General features: G+C 45.5%; 2 protein-coding genes across 3 annotated transcripts in view; one reads left to right on the top strand and one right to left on the bottom strand.

Annotated features, from left to right (window-relative positions):
• The window catches only part of LOC135977338 (rho GTPase-activating protein gacV-like), a 954030-nt gene that overhangs the window by 303358 nt on the left and 626522 nt on the right, over positions 1-24150 (bottom strand). The window lies entirely within an intron of this gene.
• Positions 11209-24150, top strand: part of NSF (N-ethylmaleimide sensitive factor, vesicle fusing ATPase) — a 167391-nt gene continuing 154449 nt past the window's right edge. The window contains exon 1 of the mRNA XM_005311728.5: positions 11209-11355. Within this exon, the coding sequence (XP_005311785.1) occupies positions 11344-11355 (12 nt within the window). The 5' untranslated portion in view covers positions 11209-11343. The remainder of the gene's footprint in view (positions 11356-24150) is intronic.

The following is a 24150-nucleotide window of genomic DNA, read 5'->3' as shown; positions in this document are numbered from 1 at the left end:
TTCTTTTTGCGGATACAGACTAACACGGCTGTTACTCTGAAACCTGTCATGATGCTCCACTGTCTATTTTGCATTCAACTTCCTATTTGTTTTGTGTGCTGCTGTCTTGTCTTTGCACCTGGTGTAGATCTGAGCTTTATAAACCATATTCACTGTTTTGCACATTGTTAATGTCATAGATATGCCAGACCTCATTCCGCCAAGTCATTGCTTGCTTCTTCGATATGGTACATTTTTCCTTTGTTTTTGTTGTCTGCAAATGTTGGGACTTTTTCTTTCCACAGTTATTGCATATGACTCTATATGTGTAACCCACACACCTCCTGGGTGTGGTGTCTGTCCCATCTAGTGGCACTGAGACCACTTAGAGCGAGAGAGCGATAAAATGAGTCTGCTCTACAGCCATGCACTAATAGGTATGTGGCTTTTAGCTCATGCAGTAGAGGCTCATGCACTAAGTTCCAGAGGCCCCAGGTCCGATCCCGCCTGCCGACAACTGGGGTCTGTTGGGGTTACATATGCAAGGTACTTTCCATTATGTTTTTCTTCACTGAACCCACAGCTCTCCCACTGCATTTTGTTTATCTCCTCTGCATTGTATTTGTGCATTTGCTTTTGCACAATTGATGATGTGTTTGTACTTGTGTTTTCATGCTTTCCCTATGTTACATGGTGAATTATCTGTGTGTCAGCTCCACTTATGCTTCACATTTGGATGTGAGTTTATTCAACATTTTTGAAGAGACGTATAAAACGCTTGGAAGAGTTAGTGTGTGGGCTTCCTAAGCAGTCTCCTTCGAGGTCCTGCATCTTTTGTCCCTATTACTAGTCTATCCTGAATTATTCTTAAGAGTTGATAATTGAATGAGTCAGCCATTTTGTGCACGTTGGCAATACACTGATCTATTATTTCTCCAGATTTGTGATTGCAACTGTTGCGTATGATATTTTGTTGTGCATTGAAAATGCTTTTGGAGCACTACTGGGATTTTACATGCATCCTCCCAGTCTGCTGCTGACACAGCCAGATGCTGTTGGAGTATGTGGCAGCCTTTGCTTGTCACTGCTAGTCGTGTGGCTGCTCTCTGTTGTCATTTTTATCTAGCCCCATTGCAACTGTGTAGTTTCCTGTTGTGGTCTAAAGAATATCAAATTGCTAAATACATCCCGTTCATGTCCCTCTGCTCAGGGACAGGAATCTGGTGCTGTCTTGATTGTTTTCTTTTTGGGTCCTCCCCGCTCATTCTGAGTTTTTAATTGCACATACTGAACTCACGTCTGACATATTCAATGTTCAAACATAAAAAAGAGCGAGCCAAGACAGTGCAGCAATTGGGCTTTATTCCTTCCTGCCCACGTGCTGACCTCTCTCAAGCACGTCCTGACAGTAGAATTGCTAGACAAAAGCATAATATCAGACCCCCTACGGGGAAGCTATCTATCATAACAGAGCCCATAACAGAGATGCTGGACACCACAGACTCCAGCAGAAATCAATGAGCTACATGTGCCTGGCACCCTTGAAAAATCATATGCAAGGTGTCTCAGGTTGGGCACCCAAGAGCAGTGGCCATTTTTGAAAGTATGGGCTTAACGCCATATCCCTGGCGGTGGGGATACAGGTGTGAATCAGAATTTTCCTACAGTTCCCTGTAAAGCCCTATTGTCTGAATCTGCCAGCTGTCCTGAATAGCTCTGTACTTCCAATTGCCCTCCAATAAGAGTGAGCGCTTTACAACCCCTGTGAAGCAGTAGTACCATCCCCATTCCACAAATGGGCACCGAGAGGTGTATTGACAGACCCAGTATCATCCCCGGAGCCTGCAGCCTAGCAAGGGGCAGAGTGCAGATCTCCTGCCTCCAGGCTTGTGGTTTCCCCGCTGCAGTTTGCATTTTGTTTCATCTGGCGAGGTCATGGTGGGGAACAACTATAAAAAGCCAACTGAAGACATGACCCCTGAGGAACTCTGACTCATACTGTATGTAGCCTGTTTGTAGCTTTGGTTCATTTCATCTCCACAGGGCTTTCGTACGGTCAGGGACACAAAGAAGGTCACTTTCTAGCAGAGGAGCCACTATTAACAGGAGGCCAAGGTAACGGGTATTCAAATGTTGATTTTGAAATTCATTTCAGTGCATACGGGGTAGAGACCTTTGCTTCAAACTCTGCCCTCCCCTCTCCTCCCAACTTCAAATCCATCCACTGACTACACCAGTGGTGCTGCTTTCCATTCCCCCCTCATTGCACCCGAAACCGGAGGGGGAATCAGTGCAGGATGAGTGACGTTGCCAAGTCCTGAGTCCTAGCGGACAGTGCAGTCAGCACGAGCCATGCAGGCTCTGAGCTCGGGGACGGTACACAAGGAACTGCAAGGCAGCTGCGCTGAGTGAAAACAAAGATGAAAGTGGGGCCAGAGCTGCTCAGGGTTTGGAGAGTTTCTGTGGTGGAGGAGTCAGCCTGCACCTACAGACACACAGCAAAACCCGTCCCCTGAGAACCTGGTGCAGACGCCAAGGCTCCTGGATTAACCCATTCCCTGCCAACCAGCATTGTTTTCCCTTCTGATTTAAGTGAGATATTTTTCTAGCTTATACTCGGCAGCCCTGTCTCCTGCAGTAGTTGCCTGGTGAACACACTGGGCAAGATCCTATGCTGGGTCTGAGCAGGGCCGCCTGGGCGGGGGAGCAAGTGGGACAACTTTTTTTTATGGAAGAGGTCCCCGAAATTGCTTTGCCCCAGGCCCCCTGAATCCTCTGGGCAGCCCTGGGTCTGAGTTGTGCCCACTGGAGCTGGGGATAGGGAGGCCCAAAGGGGCTGCAAGTAAACTTTTACACTCCCTGAACTGGGGCAATCTGGCTCCCGGGGAAGTCTGCTGTCAGGAGGCTCTGAAGGGACATTCTGGCAGCTGGGGATCACTGAGGCTCAGGTACACCTTTCCAGTGCTAGGGAGGCTGGTATGAGGAGAGCAAAGGGGGATCCCCGCTAGGCAGGAGTAATCCTCGCCTGCCCAGATCCACCAAGTTTGTGCAAACTTTGCAGTGATGGACTGGCATAAAGCAGCCTCTGCCTGGACACTGTCCAATTCCCCACCTACTTGGCAGGGGTCTCTGGGGAGCTTGGAAAATGCAGGGCTATGCAATGGGAGCAGCAGGTAGCCACCCAGGCTGTGCCAGTCTTTGAAGAGAATTCAGTTTAACTGGAGCACTTCACATCTTTGGCAGCTTCCCAGGAGTCCAAGAGCCACACTTAATTTGCACATAAATGTACATCCCTTAACGTACCATCCTTCTATAGCTCCCTCTATCGGAGGGGTACAACCTGGCTGCGAGTTTAGCCGGCCCATTCAGCTGGAGGAAGGTCATCACCGCCATTTTATTGGTGGGGGACAGAGGCTTAGAGCGGCACAGTGACTTATGCTCTAGGAATTATTCTGGGGCAGTTCTCTGGTCTGTGTGACACAAGGGGTCAGACAAGATGGCCACAGGGGTCCCTGCTGGCCTTGGAGTCTTGGAATTATTCAAAGTCAGACAGCAAGTCAGTGACAGGCCGGAGAGTGGGACTCACGACTGCTGTCTGCCAGTCCTGTACCTTCACCATAAAGACAATCTTTCTTCAGGTGTGATATCAGCATTTTCGGTGACCAAGAACACACATTCCTTGTGCCTGTTTCAGTGTTTGATCATTTTTCTGTCTCTTGTAGTTCAGAGGGGTGGCCACAGGCCATGTTTTAGAACCCCAAAGCTGTCTTTGAGTCTGGGTGACACTTTGAAAGACCCTGATTCAACAGAATGTGTAAGCCACCAGCTGTCCAGTAAGATCAGTTTACAGTGTGGTACCCATCCACGCTGGCGCTCAGTTTCAGGCACTAGGGGATTTTTTGAGAAAGAAGGGGATGAAAGGAGGAAAGCTTCCTCTGTCTTAGTTACAGATATGATTCTACAGTATTGTGCTAGATACGAGGATGTGTACCGGGAACCAGGGTTCAACTTGTGGCTACATGACAGTGTGGCTTCTTCCTTCGCGAAATGGCTTCAGCGTGGCTTTCCCACAGTAAGTCTCTCTCACCCAACAGCACCAAACCTTAAATTCTAATCAAGCATTTACTCCTATCTTCTGCAAAGGGAGGGAGAGACTGTTGTCATCTTCAAATACTTGGGAGATAAAGTAGTCAGATACTCCCAGGAGGGGCGCCAGTTTGAGAACCTATGCAGAAGTTTTAATACATTTCTTTGCACCAAATGGCAAATATTGTTTTTCAGAAGAATTTTTTATAAGCCAGGGATAAAAGCCATGCTGGCTGGCATGATTATCCAATACTAGGAAAATAAACACCACCAGAGGCAAAGAAATCCTCCACTTTCTCCCCTTACATTCCAACACTGCTAGGCTTTGCACTGCATTAGAAACAAGGGGCAACCATCTCTTCAGTCCACATTAGCTGTAATAACTTTTAACAGAAAACTTTTCTCCAGACAAGGTGACCTTTCTATAGGCCAGTGTCCCTGTTACTTTCTCCAACTTTACTTTTGTTTCAAGAGCTTTTCGCTGTCCCATTTCCCCCCAAGGATTCTGTCTCTGTGCATGTTTGTTTGGAGACTGGCTTTGAGAATTCACATGAAAAATGGGGATGTCTTCTAAAACTGGGCCCAAGAACAAGCAATGACTATTAGAGACTCATAAAATCCTGGAGGGGAAAATCTTTAATCAAAGGATTTCTAGAGGGGAATTAAAATGTAGCATGAATGTTCATCAGAAAACCAGCAATAATGTACAGTACGATGTATTTTTAATGGCTGGTTATACAGTCAGGATTTCACTGTGAAACCTATTTTATGTGACCTTACAAACAAACAACAAAAATGGTCATGTAGGTAGGCCTTTAACTAGAAAGATTTTTGTTGTAGGTGTAAATTGGGTGCTGATGAGGGGTGTTGGATTCACAGCCCTGGAGGATGAAGCCTTCTGTCCTCAGAATGTGTACAGAACCTGTACTGCTATGGATTTAGCTGGAGGAAGCATCCAGAATGTGCTGGGCACAGTCCCCATCTCAAAGAGCATGCACAGAATCCCTAGCGTGGCAAGGTTCCCTCCACTGTCCTGCCCAAGTGGCTCAACTATGATCTGGAGGAATCACTTCTACAGACAAGTTATTTCCTCATGGCTGTCACAGAGTTGCTTGAACTCCCCCTGTTGGGCACTCAGACTGCTTGAGGGAGCCATTGCTGAATCCCACATGCTCTCAGCTGGCTGGGGCAGGCAGGTCTAGGCTCTGTCCCTGGCTTTGGGGCTCTAGGCGCACACTCCAGGTGCTGACTTCATGTCTGACACCCCTCTTGGCAGTGGGAACTCCTCCTTTGATCCAGTTGCCTTGCCCCTGAAACGAGTGCTGTCTCCCCCTAGCCTCCCAGTAGCTCTTGCACGTTCCTTAGAATCCCACAGAAGGTGCAGCCTTCTGGCTTACAGTTTGCCTCTTCCAGGGCACACAACGCTGGAAACCAACCGACCCAGAGACAAACTTTGCACAGGATTCTAAAACACTTAAGAGAGAAGGCACAAGAGAGCACAAGTAATTTAACAAATGACACCATGAAGGCAACACCCCTCATTCTAGCTCACCCTTCCCTGGGGGGTCCTTGGAGGACCATCAGAGTTCAGGCAGGCAGGCAGGGTTCCCCCTACCTCAGACTCCTGCAGGAGCTGTTCTCTGCTTGGGCTGGTGAAAGTGGCCAGAGACCCAGAGAAGGTGGCTCCTGCCCTTTGATAACCTTCCAGTCTCCTCTGCCAGGTCACTCCCTGATCAGCCTCGTCAGGTGATCACAGATCCCTACTAGATGACTTCATTGCCAGGCAACCTCTCCTCTCACAAACCAGTTCTCCTAGCTAGGATCTAGTCTGTGTAAGGCAGTGGTTCTCAACCTGTTTACCATTGTGGGTCACATATGCAGCTCTCTGTGTGTTGTGTGGCCACAGCCTCTCTCTCTCTCTCTCTGTATATATACTACCTGTACATCTAAAAAAAAAGGTTTAGTATTAGTTATCTGACAGTAACACGATTCGAATTGATATGGTACCTTTAATTTCAACACTGGCAAACATCTATCAAGAGCATTTTAAATTAGCAAAATAAGTCAAAACCTTAACGGCTACAATTTATTTGGTCTGTTATATTAGTGGGAGATCTGGCAACTTCCTTTGTTCGAAGCAGTAATTGCGTCACAGTCAGGTTGAAGATGGGTGACAACACACCGCAGCTGGGCATGAAGGGTTGCATCAGTCAAGCGTGCAGGCTATTGGGACTTAACCCGGCCCATGGCTGAGAATGTACGTTCACAAATGTGAGCCGATCTAAACACAGGCCGTGTTTTGACAGTCAAAAGATGCAAATTTTGTCCAGCACACATTTCCGCACAGTTGCATGCTGTGCCGCATAAGTTGCTCCCTGTCCCTACAAATCTGACAGCTCCTCTTCCAGTTCCTGCCTGGGAACATTCAATGTTGTGGCAAGATCTTTACGTTTTAAAATAGGGAAGGTGAAAGGATCCCATGGAAAAGCACTAGCAGACTCTACTTTCACAAAATTGCCAAAACGTGATAAACTTTTCTTGCAGCTGCTGTATCAAAGCAACAACTATTTCTCTTTTGTCACTTTCCAGAGCACTTTCACATGCTATGTTTAACACCGGGAAATGTGTGAGGTCTCCTTTAATTTGAATGATGTACATTTCAAGTTCAATCTTAAAACTGGCAACAGCACACATTAACTCATTAATTACTTTTCCTTCACTCTGCAGTTGTACATTCAGCTTGTTAGACGCCCAGTGAGACCAGCAAGGAATACCAAGTCTCTTTTCCTGCTCTCATATTTTAATTTGGGAGATTTACCTTCCTCTCTGATTTCAGAAGAAACCACACCATTTCTGGAAGTAATGCAACAAATCTCTGAAGAACCTCGATTTAGCCATCTTACTTAGGGTTTAACAGTATCTCGCCATATGAAGACTCAATTTCTTGAAGCAAAGAAAGAAAGTGGCGGTGTAGTAAATGTCTGGCATGAATGAAGTTTATTACTTTAACAACTGTGTACATTATTCCCTTCATGCAGCCATCTCCTGAGTTGTTGCACAGAGTCTGTTGATGCACAATAGAGTGAAATGCCAACAAATTGGCCTGATTCTTTGTCATTTCGGTAACTAGTCCATGATGTTAACCAGTCATACTTGGAGCTCCATCTGTTGTAACAGAAACAATGGAATTTAGTGGAACAATTAATTTAACTGCAGGCTTGACAAACAGCAATGTACATATCCTCCCCACAAGTACGATCGTGTAGTGACTGGAGCAAAACCAAGTCTCTGATAATTTTATAGTTGACTGTATCAATCATCGAATCCAAATGCAAAGTTGTGCTATGTTCCCTATGTCTGTTGATTCATAAACTGCTAAATTTAAACTGCAGCAAAGGCAATCTTTGATTTAAATTGGATAGCCAGAATTTCTGAAAGATCTGAGAACTGCCAACATACTGTGTTGTTGCTTAACTGCAGATTTTTTATCCTTATGACTTCATTTTTGTTTTTCAAATAATTAAAGAGACAGACCACAGATTGATTAAAGAGGGAATATACAGTCAATAAAAATATTAAGTGATTAAAATCATTAGAGATATTAATAATACTTTTTTAATTACTAAAGGCTATGTCAGCAAACACACTAGGTCACGTGACCACCCACTCTTCATACTCCTAACCAGAAGTGTCTCCCCCCTCAGTTCTGGCTGTCACCCCCATCTCATGTACTCTGGTAGTGCACGTGGAGACATGTTGGAGGTCTGTAAGGAGATGCTGTTAGAAACACACTTTATTATATGGGAAAGTGGTCTCGATGATCCAGGTAGATGAAAGTCCTTTCACAGATGCAATGTGCCTTAATGGTGCAAGATTAAACCCTATCCACCAATTTAACTGTAGTACAAGGAACTCACTCAGGCATAGGTGCCGACTCCGTGGGTGCTCCGGGGCTGGAGCACTCAGGGAAAAATAATAGTGGGTGCTCACCACCCTCGCGCAGCCCCGCCGATCAGCTCCTCCCCATCCCCTTCAATGCCTCCCACCTGCCGGCAGGTCCCGATCAGCTTCTCCTCCCAGTGCTGCCCTCCCGCCAGTGTTCAGCTGTTTAGCGGCATGCAGGAGGCACTGGGGGGGCAGGGATAGGAGCGGGGGCGGGGCCCACTTGGGGGAGGGGGCAGAACGGAGTGGGAAGAGGTGGGGTGGGGATGGGAAGGGGTGGGGGCTTTTGGCAAGGGGTGGAGTGGGGGCGAGGCCTGGGGTGGAGTGGGGGTTGAGCACCCCCCGGGAAATCACAAAATTGGCACTCAGGTTCCTTTTCTGACTGAGTGGTCAGGAACCTGGTTCAGGCAAGCAAGTCCTTGGGGATTGCTGGAGCGGGATTAACTGCCCTCTCCCTTCTGGAACTAGGTTGACAGTCTTTAAAGCTTGGAACCCAGGGGTTCAGATGCAAGCGAGTTGAGTCAATAGAACCCAAATCCCAGAGCCAATATGCAATGGTGGATTAGCCCCGGCCAATTGGGGGGCCCAGAAAAATGGGCGCCCCCTCGCCCTGACCCACTCCACTCACCCGGTGCTCCTGCTGGGGAGGTGGGCAAGCCCCTATGCCCTGATCCTGCTCTCTGGCAGGAGCACAAGGCGGGCAGAGCTGGGCAAGCCCCCGCACCCTGACCCTGCTCCCCAGCAGGTGTGCCAGGTGGGCAGGAGCACAGGGGGGAGAGTGGGGGGCAACTACAGGCGGAAGGGTGGGGTGGGGCCCCACTTGCTCTGGCCCAGGACCCCACAAAACTGTAATCCGCCTCTGCCAATATGGACAGCTGCATGGCACATAGGCGCCAACTTTTCCTGGTGTCAGTGGGTGCTCGCCCCTGGCCCCGCCCTGACTCCATCCCAGCCCCGCCTCCTCCCACCTCTGCCCCGCCCCCATTCCAACCCCTTCCCCAAATCCCCACCCCAACTCCGCCCCCCTCCCTGCCCCTATTGGACTCCTACCCCAAATCCCCGCCCCGGCCCCGCCTCTTCCCAGAGCGCGCCACATTCCCCCTCCTCCTCCTCCCTCCCAGCACTTGCTGCTGTGAAACAGCTGTTTTGCGGTGGCAAGCACTGGGAGCTAGGGGGAGAAGTGGGGACGTGGCGCGCTCAGGGGAGGAGGCAGAGGCGGAGGTGAGCTGGGGTGGGGTGGGGAGCTGCTAGTGTGTGCAGAGCACCCACCAATTTTTCCCCGTGAGTGCTCCAGCCCCAAAGCACCCGCGGAGTCGGCGCCTATGGCATGGCAAGCAGGCTACAGGTGGCGGGAAGAAAGAGGGGCTGTCTCCTCCTGAGGCTTTTCTGCAGCTATACAGGGAGACCTTCTCTCTCCTTTGCTTCCTGCTGGTCTCTGCCATGTGGAGGGAACCTGGGCTAGCCACAGCTTCTCTCCTGGGACTCTGGGGCTCTGCATGGTGGGGTCAGAAACTGCTTCCATTCTGCCTGACTGTCTTCAGTCCTCTAATTGGCTGCTGGTGACAGCTGTGGTCTCTCCAAATCCCACTGGTTGCCAGGATGACTGGGCGGGAGTCACATCCCCGTCCTCTTCCCTTCAGCTGCTAGGGGAAATCAACAGTGCAGGACTCTGTCAACCCCATGGGGCCCAAAAGAGGTGTCTCTTCTCTAGTGGCACAGCCCCTTTGCTAAGGAGGGTGGGGGACTACCCTAGGAACCAGGCTGAATCATCAAACCAGGAGACCAGGGAGCCCTGAGAGAGCAATCCAAAGCAATTAAACAGACAACTTCCTGTTTCTCCTTCTGGCTTAAGTAAGGAGAGGAGGCCAACCAGAAGTGCTGGGTTCCACCTTTCACAGCCAGGGTGGAACTGAGCTTCAAGGATTCCCAGATGGAGCTGCTGCCACTAAGCCATCAATTAAAGGGTTGGAGTGAGGTAATGCCTCCACTTAGGAGCCCTGTGGACCTGGTTTCAATACCTCTGGGTGATGACCTATATTTAATGATATCGTTGAGCATAACAAATCTAATTTACATTGCAATAGAACCTAGATGCTTCAACATAGATACCAGGGAGACCTGATGAATATAGGTGCTGGAACTAGGGGGTCTGCCGCACCCCTTGGCATGAAGTGGTTTCCATTATATATAGCGTTTGCAGTTTGTTTCAATGGCTCTCAGCACCCCCATTATACAAATTGTTCCAGGTCCCCGCTGATGAAATCACATAGTGCCTTCATGTTCCGGTTCGATCCCGCTGACTGGGGTCTGTCCGTGTTACAAGACTTGTAACACCGACAGAGCCTGGTCGTTGGCGGGCAGGATCGAACTGGAGACCTCTGGAGCTTAGTGTGTGAGCCTCTACTGCACGAGCTAAAAGCCGACTGGCTGTTAGCTAAGGCTGTAGAGCATTCTCATTTTCTCTCTCTCCTTAAGTGGTCTTGGTGCCACTAGATGGGACAGAACTCCACACCCAGGAGGTGTGTGGGTTACACATACACTAATGATGCAGTGTGGTGATAGTGTGGTGACATCACTACTGGTAAATCTACACTGCAGTTGGAGGTGTAATTGCCAGTTTGGGTAAATGTAAATGCACTAGCCTTTGGTTACATTAGTGTGCTAAACACAGCAGTGTAGCCACAGACGCAGGAGTGGCAGGAAGGGATAGCTGCCCAAGACTGAGACCCTAGGTCTGTAGTTGGGTGGCAAGTCCGTGCTGTGTAGTTACACGGCTATTTTAGTAGCTGGCTCAATCAAAGCTAGTGCATGTATTTCTATCTGGCTGGAAATTACGCCTCCAGCTCCCATGTGTTGGGGCAAAAAAGGAGAACGGGGTGATACGGTGGCGTACTGCCCTGATGCAGCAATGACAACCCCAGCTGCTCAAAAATTCCCCCCCAAATTCCTGAGGCTGCTTCTAAAATCATCTCAAATGCCAAGTCCTGGTTTTGTTTTCTCTGCCTCCTTCCGCCCGACCCCGGACGGGCACGCAGGAGCCTGGGATTGCCGAGCATCGCCCCAAGTCCCAACTCGCCACGGACCTGCCCAAACTCACACCCACTCTGCAAGGACGCCTTTGCCTGGTGACGCCAGGTCGCTGGAATGATGTCATAAACGGTGACGTCACCGCGCGAAGCCTGGGGCGCGCAGCGCTGCCCTCTGCCGGGCGCTCGGCGGCGCGCCGCTCCGAACGCAGTGCAGCAGGGCTGCAGTGCGCGTGCGCATGCGCATGCGCGGCCGCCTTACGCGCTGGCGTTTGGCTGCCGGGCGGTGTCTGTAGGGAGCAGCGGCGAGATGGCGGGGCGGGTGAGTGCGCGTGAGGGGCGTCCCCGTCCCCCTCCCCCTCCCCCTTTCTCCGGTTCCGGGTCCCCTTCCCCCCGTTCCCCCGCCCGCCGTGTCCCGCTTCTCCTCCAGTCACTCCCCCTTTCCCCCGGGCTCCCCCTTCCCCCCACTCACCCCTTCCTCCCCGGGCCGAGTCCCCCAGGTCCCCCCTCCTCCCCCTTCCCCCATGTCATGTCCCACTTTCCCTCCAGTCACCCCCCTTCCCCCCAGTCACCCCCTTTTTCCCGGGACTCCCCCTCCTCTCCTTCTCCCCCCACACTGGGTCCCCCTTTCTCTCCAGTCACCCCCTTTCCCCCGGGCTGAGTCCTCCAGGTCCCCCCTCCTCCCCCTTCCCCCATGTCATGTCCCCTGGGCCCCACCTCCTCCCCCTTCCCCCCACTCACCCCTTCCTCCCCAGGCCGAGTCCCCCAGGTCCCCCCTCCTCCCCCTTTCCCCATGTCATGTCCCACTTTCCCTCCAGTCACCCCCTTTTCCTCCAGGATCCCCCCTCCTCTCCTCCTTCCCCCCATGTCATGTCCCACTTTCCCTCCAGTCACCCCCCTTTTCCCCGGGACCCCCCTTCTCTCCGTCTCCCCCCACACTGGGTCCCCCTTTCTCTCCAGTCACCCCCTTTTCCCTGGGCTGTGTCCCCCAGGTCATGGCCCCCACACAGGAGGGGAATGTGGGACTGACAGGTGCCCCTGTCCTCCCCTAGTCCCCCAACACTCATCCCTCATGTCCCCCTTCTCAGAATCCCACCTCTCTCCTTCCCATCACCTGATCCCCCAGCCCTTGTTCCCACTTGATCTTCCAATGCGAATCCCCTTCCCCTCCCAGCGAGCACTTGCTTTTATAGTTTATTTTCTGTTCAGAAAATAATTTCAGCATGAATATTCTGTTGTCCTTAGATTACATTTCCCCATAATAAAAATCCCCCTTGATAGAGGCAGACTGCAACAATATGGTTGCTTTTAATTAAAGATTCTTGTCCTAGGTTGGGATTTGAAATCGGGTTTGATCATCCCTTAGAAATTAGATGGACCTAGTTTTGTCAAGGTTGTGAAAAATTAAACACGTTGAGCCCTCTGGTTAGGTTTACCTAGCCCCTGTTGTAGAAGTGGGTAGGTCAGTAGAAGAATCTTTCTGTTGATTTAGCTACCACCTCTCAGAGAGATGGATTAGCTGCATTGGTGGAAGAAACCTCTTCTATTGAGTAGGAAGCCTCTACACTATGATATTCCATACAGCAGCAGCGCTGCAGTGACACAGCTATGCCACTGTAGTGTAAATGTAGTTTTACAAGGCCTGGGTTAGAGCTGGGATTAGAATTTGACGACTGATATTCCCAGGTTTTATAATAAAGAGGTAACTTTCTAAATAGCCCCTCGGTCTGCACATGCTCAGTTTAATTCTTTAGCTCATTCAATGCAAGAGGCTTCTGACAAGCTAAACTAGAGTAACAAAACCTTTTTCAAAGTTTGATTTTTCCTCAGAGGGCTGTGCGCTCTGTGAGGATAACCTTCAAATGCTGGAGACCCTGGTGCAATGGAGCACTTGTTTGATCTCTCCCTGTAAGCAAAATTTGGGTGCCAGAATCTCTTAAAGTTAAGAAAAACTATTTTTTTCAGACGCTGTATCTTGGGAGCCCCTTGTTCAAATGTCCCCAAGTTTGGATCCCTAACAGAACCCTGTGCTGCCATAAGGCACGCCAAATTTCAAGGCAACCTGAGCAGCCGTGTAGATATTGGAGCACTTGGATTCAAGCTTTAAACAGAAATCTGGTCTGAACTTTTACTGTAATAATGTCAAGCTTAACAGCTAGGTCATGAAGTAGAACACACAGTAGGTAGTTGGTGCCAAGGGGGTTCAGTCTTGAGAGAGTACTGAAGCGGAATGTAGGAATATACAAGAGTTCAGCAGTAGGCTCAGCTTCATGGGCACGTTTTCCATGGCGTTACATCCCTTATTAGATGTGAATTTGGCCCTTAGTCAGCAGGCATCAGGAGCTGAAGCCCTGATTGTTCTCCAGGTTGTATATTTGTGCATATAGATCTTGGTACAGTAATGTCATGGGAAAGTATTGTGCAGTACCCTTTAGTTTACGGAATAAGATTGTATTTGTAACAGGAAAATAAATCTGATGATTATTCAGGACCGGGTGTGCCGGTATTGTGGATAGTTCCTGGTGCTTTGATAAAGCTAAGACCGGAGAGCAGTTGGTGAGCAGACATCTCATATGTTGCATACTGAGGGCTTGTCTACACTACCGCTTAAGTTGATGTAAGTTACGTCACTCAGGTGTGTGAAAAAACTTACATTGACTTAATGCGGTGTCTACACCATGCTGTGTCGGCAAGAGAGCGTCCGCCGCTCATTGAGATAGATTAATTACGTCGAGGTTGAGGATGATCTTTCACAGGTTTTATTTTATATGGGTCCTTTGGTGACTGAGGAGTCCGATCCTTGAGCCACAGGCTTGTTGGCAGACGTTGCAGGTGGAGTTGGAAGTCAGGGTTGGGCCACGATTGCTGCATGACAGTTATCTGACCTCTCTTTTCTGGTGTTTTTCTGTGAGCAGGGCAATGAGATTTTCCTCAAAAGTGGACGTTCCTTCTCTGAGACGTCTTCGCCAGTTCTCCCTATCCTAGGCTACTGTTTCCCAGTGTGTGGTGTTGATGCCACATCTCTTGATGTTTATTTTGAAGGTGTCTTTAAAGCCTTTCTTTTGGCTTCCCCATTTTCTTTCTCCTTTGGCGAGTTGGGCGTACAGCAATTGTTTTGGTAAGCGTATGTTAGACATACACCCACAGTGCCCACTCCACCTCAGCTGGTGCTGGATAATCAGGGCCTCAACACTGATGTTCCTCCCTGTGAGGACACTGACAGTGTGGCGATCCTCCCATTTTATGTTGTGGATCATCCGAAGAAAGTGCTGGTGCTAGTGTTCCAAGTTTTTCAGGTGTTTTCTATAGGTCACCCAAGTCTCACAGCCATAGAGGAGAGTTGGCATTACCACTACTTTATAAACCAAAAGTTTAGTGTGTGTTCTGTTGTGATTGTTAAACATCTGGTGAGACAGACTGCCAAAGGCAAGCCTGGCACAGCGGATTCTGTGCTGAATCTCAATGTCTATGTTTGCCCTCTGTGAGAGATGGCTGCCAAGATAGGCAAAGTATCCTACATTTTTCCAGTTCTTCTCTGTCAATGGAAATCTTCCTTGCTGGCTATGATGATTGACCAGGACTGGCTGGAGGAGAACTTGTTTTTTTGCTGATATTCAGAGGAAGCCCTAGGCTATTAAGCAAAGCAGTTAAACAAATGAACAATAAAGCATCAGGCCCTTCCATATTTATTTGATATAGCCATGGAAGGGCAAGATGGACAGGAAGTGTTGTGGATTCTTTGCTAGGTTAGAATCCTGCTGAAGGCTCCTTGCTTGCTTAGTCACCTAATTTCAGGACACCTCTAGAACCTCTGAAGTGGTGGGGTCCTATATATAATTGGAAGAATCAGTCTGCTGCAATGTGCTGTTGTGCTTTTGGGGCGGGGGAAAGCGCCTTTGTAGGTATTGCCTCCTATGCAGGTTTTAAATGTAATGGCTAGTTCTTTAAAATCTCTATCCTTTTTAGCTTGTTTTAAAAAGCAGCAGTAAAGAAATGCATTTACAATAAAGTCAACAAATAGTGTCCCATCATGCTTAAAGAGTTATATGACACAACAGATTTTACTGAAATCCATGCAGGACAACTGTTCTATTAATAAACTGCTTTGGTCAGGAGAATGAAGACTGTTTGACCATTAAATGAAAGATATCACTTGGATCGAAAAAAGAAAAATCTTGATGCTCTACCCTGCGTCCAGGAAGGAGTACATCATAGTTGTCCAGGACAGCGAGGTCTGGTATAGGCTTTGTGCACTCAGAGTTCATCCCTAAAGTAACATTAACATCTGAGAGTTGACAGAACTGCTTGTAGAAAAATGAGTTGGCTTGTTCTTCTGCTGTTTTAATACTATGATGTAGTGATGATGGGTTAGGTATTAAACTCATAATTCATTAAGTGTTCGGGATCTGCAGGCCAGGGCTCAAAAATCTATTCACTAGCAAAACAAATTTTGGGATCTGAACCTACCCCTTTTTGAAACAGTTGTCAGTCTCCTCTTTTAGCTGTTTGGTATGGCTAGTTAAACCAGTGATGATGTAAATTATGGATAAGATGTGGATGGTAGAGTCTCTCAGCTTTGGGAATAATGATATTCCTGGTCCTGGTCAATATTTTCAGTCTTGTTCCATGCACTATTTATTGGGAATGATAAGTCTCTTGCGTAAGCAGGAAGGATTTTGTATACAATATGTGTACTAGTAGCCTTACAGTTCTCTGGGATGAATAAATATTCCAGATTGTTACAAAGTGCACCCTTGAATATAGGGTAAAGTCTTAGTATGGCCATGCAATGACATGCTCCTGTTTAAAGCTTTTCCTCTTGATGTGATGTTTCATATGAATCGCCTTTAAAGCAGCAATTTGTTACTTTATAACTAAATTATCACAAATGGATAATCTTGGCTAGTGGGAGAAATGAGAAGTAATATTGTTTCAAAAGATGGATAAATTAAATGGTGATTCTTTGAGCTTTGCTGCTTTGGTTGGTGGGGAAGACTAACAATAAGGGAGGAGTGTCGGGTTATTTGATTCAATATTATAAAATGGTGTTAGGAAATCTTGCTTTCTGATTGGTATCATGGCATAGTACTATGGATAGAAACTATTTTTTGTTGATCAAACTACAGTACTAATAGTATTGTAAAGACCTGGCTAGTATGTATGCAGCACTGCCCTGCTGGGTAGAATCAAACCTGTTCAAGTGGGTCATAGGCCCTATAATGCTAACAGCTGATGGAGATTATCCATTAGTTCAAGTGGTAGTGGTCTGTGCTTTTGTATCAGAGGGACCTTAGTTCTGTTAGTGTCTTGAAATTCTTAATGGCTCTAATGTGCAGCTGTAGTGATAACCTTGCAGTTACTAGATAGCCAGAGACTTGTTACAAGATAATTATCCTTCATTAAGAACTACTTTTTTTTTGGTTTTATGCATTGTGTTTTAATCATTTATGTAGAATCATGGCAAGGATTGCTTTGTAAATAAATCTATTGATTGACTATTATGTGGGCTTTTATGTCAAGTTTACATTTATTTTTAAAAGTTTTAATTAAATTTGAGCCAGAAATGTTTGAATCACAAATTCTAAAACTTTTTAGAGAGGACATTTCAGATAGCTTTGCAAAATGATCATGAAAATCTTGGAGCCAAGCCCCCAAAATCTACTTGTGTACCCTTACTGCAATGAGAGGCAGAGGGGTAAATTATGATTGGGGTCCTTTAGGCACTATTGAGATGTGGACCCTGTTGTGCTTAGCACGGGGCATATGCCTGTTAAGTGACAGTCCCTGCCCTAGAGTTCACAATTCAAATAAGTAAGACAGGGAAATTGTGGGAGGGGAAAGAGAAGCACATCTCAGTGTTATAATGGTCATCAGAAAAATCACTTATCCTAGTGGCATAGTGATCACCAGTCCAGACCGAGCTGGAATGGAGCATGTCAGCTACTGCAAATACATACAGAACAAGTTTTAACTACAGCATATGTAGTATGTAAAGAGAGGCCTATTAGGGTAGGGCTGCACAGCATTGTGGAGTAAGTGAGAGGGAGTCTCCCAGCCCATGTTGACACTCAAATTAGTGGGGCTTGCACTAGCACTCTAAAAATAGCTGTGTAGACAGCGCTTAGAAGTTGCAGCTCAGACTGGAGCTTGGGCTCTGAAGCCCATTCCCCTCCCTAGGCTTCAGATCCTGAGCTGCAGCCTGAATTGCAACTTCAAAGCGCTGTCTATACAGCTATTTTTAGAGCACTAACATGAGCCCTGCTAGTCCGGGTCTGTTGACCTGGTCTGGGAGGCTGGCTCCGGCTGGGTAGATATATCCCTAAGGTCAGTTATCAATAATAATGTTATGTGGAAGAAACCCATCAACAAGGCTGATCCAAGTCACTTCTCATAGACCTCAGTACTGATGTCCGATGGTAACAACTTTCAGTCTGTACTATCTTGGTGCAGATTTGAAATAGTGATGGCCTGCTAAACCCAGGGTTGTGAGTTCAACCCTTGAGGGTACCATTTAGGGATCTGGGAGAAGAAATAAAACAAAAAAACTACTTGGTCCTGCTAGACTGGACTCAATGACCTTTCAAGGTCCCTTCCAGTTCTATGAGATAAGTATATCTCAATATAAGTATTCTGGATTTTTTTCTTCAACAGCAAATATATCATATTTTAACAAAACAAGCATATGTCCCTCGCGTCTCACATTTATCTCCAGACTTCTTCTCCTTGTCCAGATCTATTCTGCCCCCATCAATCTATTCATTGAACTTTTTGAAACTTTGCACTTTTAGAGAGAGGTAAGGGATTGACTCTGTGTATACAAATCTGCAGAGGGACAATAGAGTTGAGGTCTGTTATTTCTTACCTTTATGTATTATTTATTTATTTTAAAACATTTTTGCTGTTAGCAAGCATGTTACCTCTGGAGACACAAATCCACAGTTTGAGAACTGCAAAACTAAGCATCTCTGATGGTATCTATCTTTTAGACTGAGCACTGAGTCCCATTGGGTAGATAGAAAGATTAACCTAAATAATCTATACAGAAGCCTGTGGAACCTCATAAGATTGGGACCCTAATCCATGAACTATTGGAACTCATTTACAAAACTTTTCTTAAACATGACATGAATATATTGTCTCATACTATAGAATTAGAATTTATAATCCCTATTCCATGATGAGATATCTTTGAGCTAGAATGTATCTTAATTAAAACTATCTTTAGATAAAATGCTTTTTGAGGAAAAAACCTATCAAAAAATCGGATTTAAATGAAAAAAATGTGATTAAAAAAATCATTGATTTTTTTTTATCCACCCTGATCAGGCTTCATGTAAGGTGTGTTGTGACTGCAACATCACATGGTCACAACACACTGATTCTTCCTAGTTCCTTTCTTGTGCACCAACAGGATGGAAAAACAGTCAGTTTCAACTCCCTGCTGGGTCACAAGCATCAAGCAAGGAGAGCAGAGTATCCTGAGGCCTTGGCTACACTGGCAATTCACAGCGCTGCACTTCCTGCGCTCAGGGGTGTGAAAAAACACCCCCCTGAGCACAGCGAGTGCAGCGCTGTAAAGCGCCAGTGTAATCAGCACCTGCAGCACTGCACGCTCGCTCACAGCGCTGCAACCTATTCCCCTCGGAGAGGTGGAGTACTTGCAGCGCTGCGAGAGAGCTCTGCTGCGGCAGCGCTGTGAATCCGCGAGTGTAGCCAAGGCCTTAGATCACAATCGCAACAAAAGCCCCGCCCTTTGTGCTTAAGACTGCTTCAGACCTACTTAAGGAGACTCAGTAGCTTGCCATCAGGAATAGAAATGAAAATAAATAATAAAAGGTAGTGAGGAAATAGGGGAATCTAGTTTTGCGGTTTCAAGGTACATTTTCAGAGTCCTGGTAAAGGAGACAGGAATACGACTAAAATACATAGGAAGAGGCAGTTTTACTTTTGAAAGATCATAAAAATGTTTCTGGTAAATTCCAAGTACAGTGGTTTAATATTCATCTAGTACAGGGAGCCTAGCATCAGGTTTTAGCATCCAGTTCTCAGTGTGAGGAACAAAATCTCTCCCAGCTTTAGATTCAATTGCGTAACCTGCTGTCAGGATTAGCAAGTTAAGCTTTCCTCTGTCAAATGAGGAGCGGCTTTGTCTATAAATACAAAAGTAATGCTGATTCTCATATTCAGTAGAGAATTGGCAATTAGTAACGTATTTCTACTATGAATAACAAACTTATCCCCCCTTAGGACTCCAAAAATGGAAAACACCATAATCAAGACTTCATTTAATATCCTCAAGTTCTCTCTCTCTCTAGAAATTTGACTTCAGATTTGTGGATGGTAACAACTAGGGCTGTCAAGCGATGAAAAAAATTAATTGCGTGATTAATCACACTGTTAAACAATAATAGAATACCATTTATTTAAATATTTTTGGATATTTTCTACATTTTCAAATGAAATATATGGCAGAATGTGGGTAAAACAGACCAGGCAACATATGATTCTCCTCCAAGGAGTTCAGTCACAAATTTAATTAAGATGTTATTTTTTTTTAACGAGCGTCATCAGCATGGAAGCATGTCCTCTGGAATGGTGGCCAAAGCCTGAAGAGGTATACAAATGTCTGGCATGTAAATACCTTGCAGTGCTGGCTACAAAAGTGCCATGCAATTGCCTGTTCTCACTTTCTGGTGACATTGTAAATAAGAAGAGGGCAGCATTATCTCCTGTAAATGTAAAACTTGCTTGCCTTAGCAATTGGCTGAACAAGAAGTAGGGCTGAATGGACTTGTAGGCTCCGAAGTTTTATATTGTTTTGTTTTTGAGTGCAGTTATGTAACCAAAAAAAATCTAAACTTGTAAATTGCACTTTCGCAACAGAGATTGCACTACAGTACTTGTATGAGGTGAATTGAAAAATACTATTTCTTTTGTTTATCATTTTTACAGTGCAAATATTTATAATAAATATATACTTTGATTTCAATTACAACACAATACAATATATATGAAAATGTAGAAAACCATCCAAAATATTTAATAAATTTCAATTGGTATTCTATTAACAGTGCGATTAAAACTGATTAATTTTTTTTGTTAATCACATGAGTTAACTGAGATTAATTGACAGCCCTAGTAACAATTTGTTTTGAGTTTCCTTTATAACTTGGAGTTCGTATTGTATTAAAATCCCGAGCAATATCCCAGAAAGCTTATTCCAAGCTAAATTCATGCTACTTCACAAGCACTGATGATTTTATTTTAATCACAAGCACCTAACCTTTGTTCTGGACCCTTATCCTGGCTTTCAGAGGGGGATAATAGAAGCACCAATTTATATATAGGCTATATCTGAAAATGGCTGGAAGACGATGCTTAGCTGTCTGGACCCTCTAGTATCACAGGTTCAAATCCTGGTAGGGTTCACTCAGAATTTCATCGTTCTGTGGAGGAGAAATTGGGATCCCTACAGTTTCTGTTAGGATCATTCAAGCACGACATGAAGGGATTATTATTTCTTATTATGAAGTCTTGTCTGTTCTGTATGGCCCCGAAGTAATTCTTGTAAGATTACCATGCTGTCCTTATTTAAAATAATAAAAAAATCCCTTTCCAACTGCTGGGCAGTATGATGTGCACAGATTAGTTGCTGCCCTCTGTCCTAATGGTGGCTAAATCTAAATGGTGCTGTATTTAGATGCAGTGTCACCATTTTGGATTCTCCAGAATGAAAAATGCTGCATAAATGTTACGTATTCTCAACATCAATGAGCCTTCTGCCCCCTGTGTTGCTCTTATAGTTGCTCTTGTTTCTCCGGTAATGGTTTGTTAATGTTCGGATTTGAACAAATCCGAACATTAACAAACCATTACCGGAGAAACAAGAGCAACTATAAGATTTGAACAAATCCGAACATTAGGGGGTGAGGTAAGGGGGAACAAAGCAATTATCTTGCAGCATGAGAAACATCAGTGTTACCTGTAGTCATATTTATCTCATGGCAAATTGGAGGGAGAATACAGAATTAGCCTTACATTAATGTAGTTCTTAACATAAGGGCTTTGGTCACTGCAGAAGTGGGGAAGGGAAGGCTTGCTGCTGAATGAACCTCAGTAACATCTCTTTGGAGACGCTCATGTGGTTCACTCTTGTAGGCTACACTAGGTGGAAAAAATGCAGAAGGAACATGGTAGGATTTAATTCCTCATAAAAGCAGATGGTATTTTTGCCTAAATGTAATTCTGTAAAAAATGGCATCATGGGGTTCCATGTCTATATTCTCTCAATGACTGTATCAAATGTGTTCACAAGAAAGAACAGATGCATGTTCCATCTTTCCTGCTCTCTCCTTCCTAGTAGGTACGTCATTGATTCCAAGGCCAGAAGGGACTACTGTGAGCATCTAGTCTGACCTCTATAACACAGGCCATAGAACTTCTCCAAAATAATTCCTTGAGTGTATCTATTAGTAAAACATCCAAACTTCATTTAAAAATTGTTGCTGATGGAGAATCCACCACGAGCCTTGGTAGATTGTCCCAATGGTTAATTACTCTCACTGTTAAAAAATTTATGCCTTATTTCCAGTCTGAATTTGTCTAGCTTCAACTTCCAGCCATCAGGTTTTGTTATACTTTTCTCTGCTAGCTTCAAGAGCCCATTATTTAATATTTGTTCCCCATGTAGGTACTCTCAAACTGTAATCAAGTCACCCTTAACCTTCTCTTTAAGTTAGATAGGTTGAACTCCTTGATTCTGTCGCAATAAGGCATGTTTTCTAATCCTTTAACCATTCTCTTAGCTTTTGTCTGAACTCTCTCCAATTTACAAACATCGTTGTTTGCATGTGGACACCATAACTGTATACAGTATTCCAGTAGTGGTTGCACCAGTGCCAAATAGAGAAGTAAAATAACTTCTCTACCATTCCTTGAGATTCCTCTGTATATTCATCCAAGGATCACATCATCCCTTTTGGCCACAGCTCTGTCTGGGAGCTCACGTTCAGCTGATTATCCACAATGATACCCAAATCTTTTTCGGAGTCCCTGCTTCCCAGGATATTCCCCAATCCTGTAAGTATGGCATACATTTTTCCCCCCTAGATATATACATTCACAGTTAGCCTTATTAAAATGCATACTGTCAAGTATCAGGGGGTAGCCGTGTTACTGACCGCTATACGTACCTACATGCCTCCAGCTTCCATCCAAGACACATCACACGATCCATTGTCTACAGCCAAGCCCTAAGATACAACCGAATTTGCTCCAACCCCTCAGACAGAGACAAACACCTACAAGATCTTTTTATCAAGCATTCATAAAATTACAATACCCACCTGGGAAGTGAGGAAACAGATTGACAGAGCAAGACGGGTACCCAGAAATCACCTACTACAGGACAGGCCCAACAAGGACAATAACAGAACACCACTGGCCATCACATACAGCCCCCAGCTAAAACCTCTCCAATGCATTATCCACGATCTACAACCTATCCTGGAAAATGATCCCTCACTCTCACAGACCTTGGGAGGCAGGCCAGTCCTCGCTTACAGACAACCCCCCAACCTGAAGCAAATACTCACCAGCAACTACACACCACACCACAGAAACACCAACCCAGGAACCAATCCCTGTAGCAAACCTCGTTGCCTACTCTGTCCCCATATCTACTCTGGCGACACCATCAGAGGACCCAACCACATCAGCCACACCATCAAGGGCTCATTCACCTGCATGTCCACTAATGTTATATATGCCATCATGTGCCAGCAATGCCCCTCTGCCATGTACATTGGCCAAACCGGACAGTCCCTCCGCAAAAGAATAAATGGACACAAATCGGACATCAGGAATGGTAACATACATAAGCCAGTAAGTGAACACTTCAATCTCCCTGGTCATTCTATTACAGATTTAAAAGTCACTATCATTGAACAAAAAAACTTCAAAAACAGACTTCAAAGAGAAACAGCAGAACTAAAATTCATTTGCAATTTTAACACCATTAATCTGGGCTTGAATAGGGACTGGGAGTGGCTGGCTCTTTACAGAAGCAGTTTTTCCTCTCCTGGAATTAACACCTCCTCATCTATTATTGGGAGTGGACTACATCCACCCTGATTGAATTGGCCCTGTCAGCACTGGTTCTCCACTTGCAAAGTAACTCCCTGCTCTCCATGTGTCAGTATATAATGCCTGCATCTGTAACTTTCACTCTATGCATCCGAAGAAGTGAGGTTTTTACCCACGAAAGCTTATGCCCAAATAAATCTGTTAGTCTTTAAGGTGCCACCAGACTCCTTGTTGTTTTTGTAAAATGCATACTGTTTGCTTGCACCCAGCTCATCAAGCAATCCAGATCACTCTGTATCAGTGAGCTTTTCTCCTCATTATATACCACTTCCCCAATTTTTGTGCAAACTTTCAGTGATGATTTTGTTTTCTTTCGGGTCATCAATAAAAATGTTAAATCGTTTAGGGCCAAGAACCAATCCCTGCAGGTCCCCACTAGAAATACACCCATTAAATGATAATTTCATGTTTACAGTTAAATTTTGAAACCTATCAATTGGCCAGCTTTTAATCCATTTTATGTGTGCCTTGTTAATTTTATATATTTCTAGTATTTTAATCAAAATGTCATATGGTACCAAGTCAATTGCCTTACAGAAGCCCACGTATATTATATCAACCCTGTTACCCTTTTCAACCAAATTTATAATCTCTCTCTCAAAAAAAGAAAAAAATCAACTTAGTTTTACAAGATTTCTTTTCCATAAACCCATGTTGATTGGTATTGATTATAAAACCCTCCTTTAATTCTTTATCAGTCAAGTCCTGAATTAGCAGCTCCATTATTTTGTCTCCACATTATGTCCACTGTGAGCCCAATTCTCATATCATTACTGTTATTGTGGAATAAATCCACTAAAGTCAGTGGAGTCAGAGATATGATGAGTGGCCATATGCTCCTGCTTGAAAGCATCTATAAAGTGTGTGTGTGTGTGACAAAAATAAATGGAAAGAAGGGGAAGTTCTGCTTCTAGTGATTGCAGATGTCATTCCACGGTAGATATGTGTGCGCCTTGTGCACACTTGTCAGAGA

This window comes from Chrysemys picta, chromosome 24, assembly GCF_011386835.1.
Source record: "Chrysemys picta bellii isolate R12L10 chromosome 24, ASM1138683v2, whole genome shotgun sequence".
Lineage (NCBI taxonomy): Eukaryota > Metazoa > Chordata > Testudines > Emydidae > Chrysemys > Chrysemys picta.
Note: the sequence above shows the minus strand (reverse complement) of the source record. Positions and strands in the feature narration are given on the sequence as shown.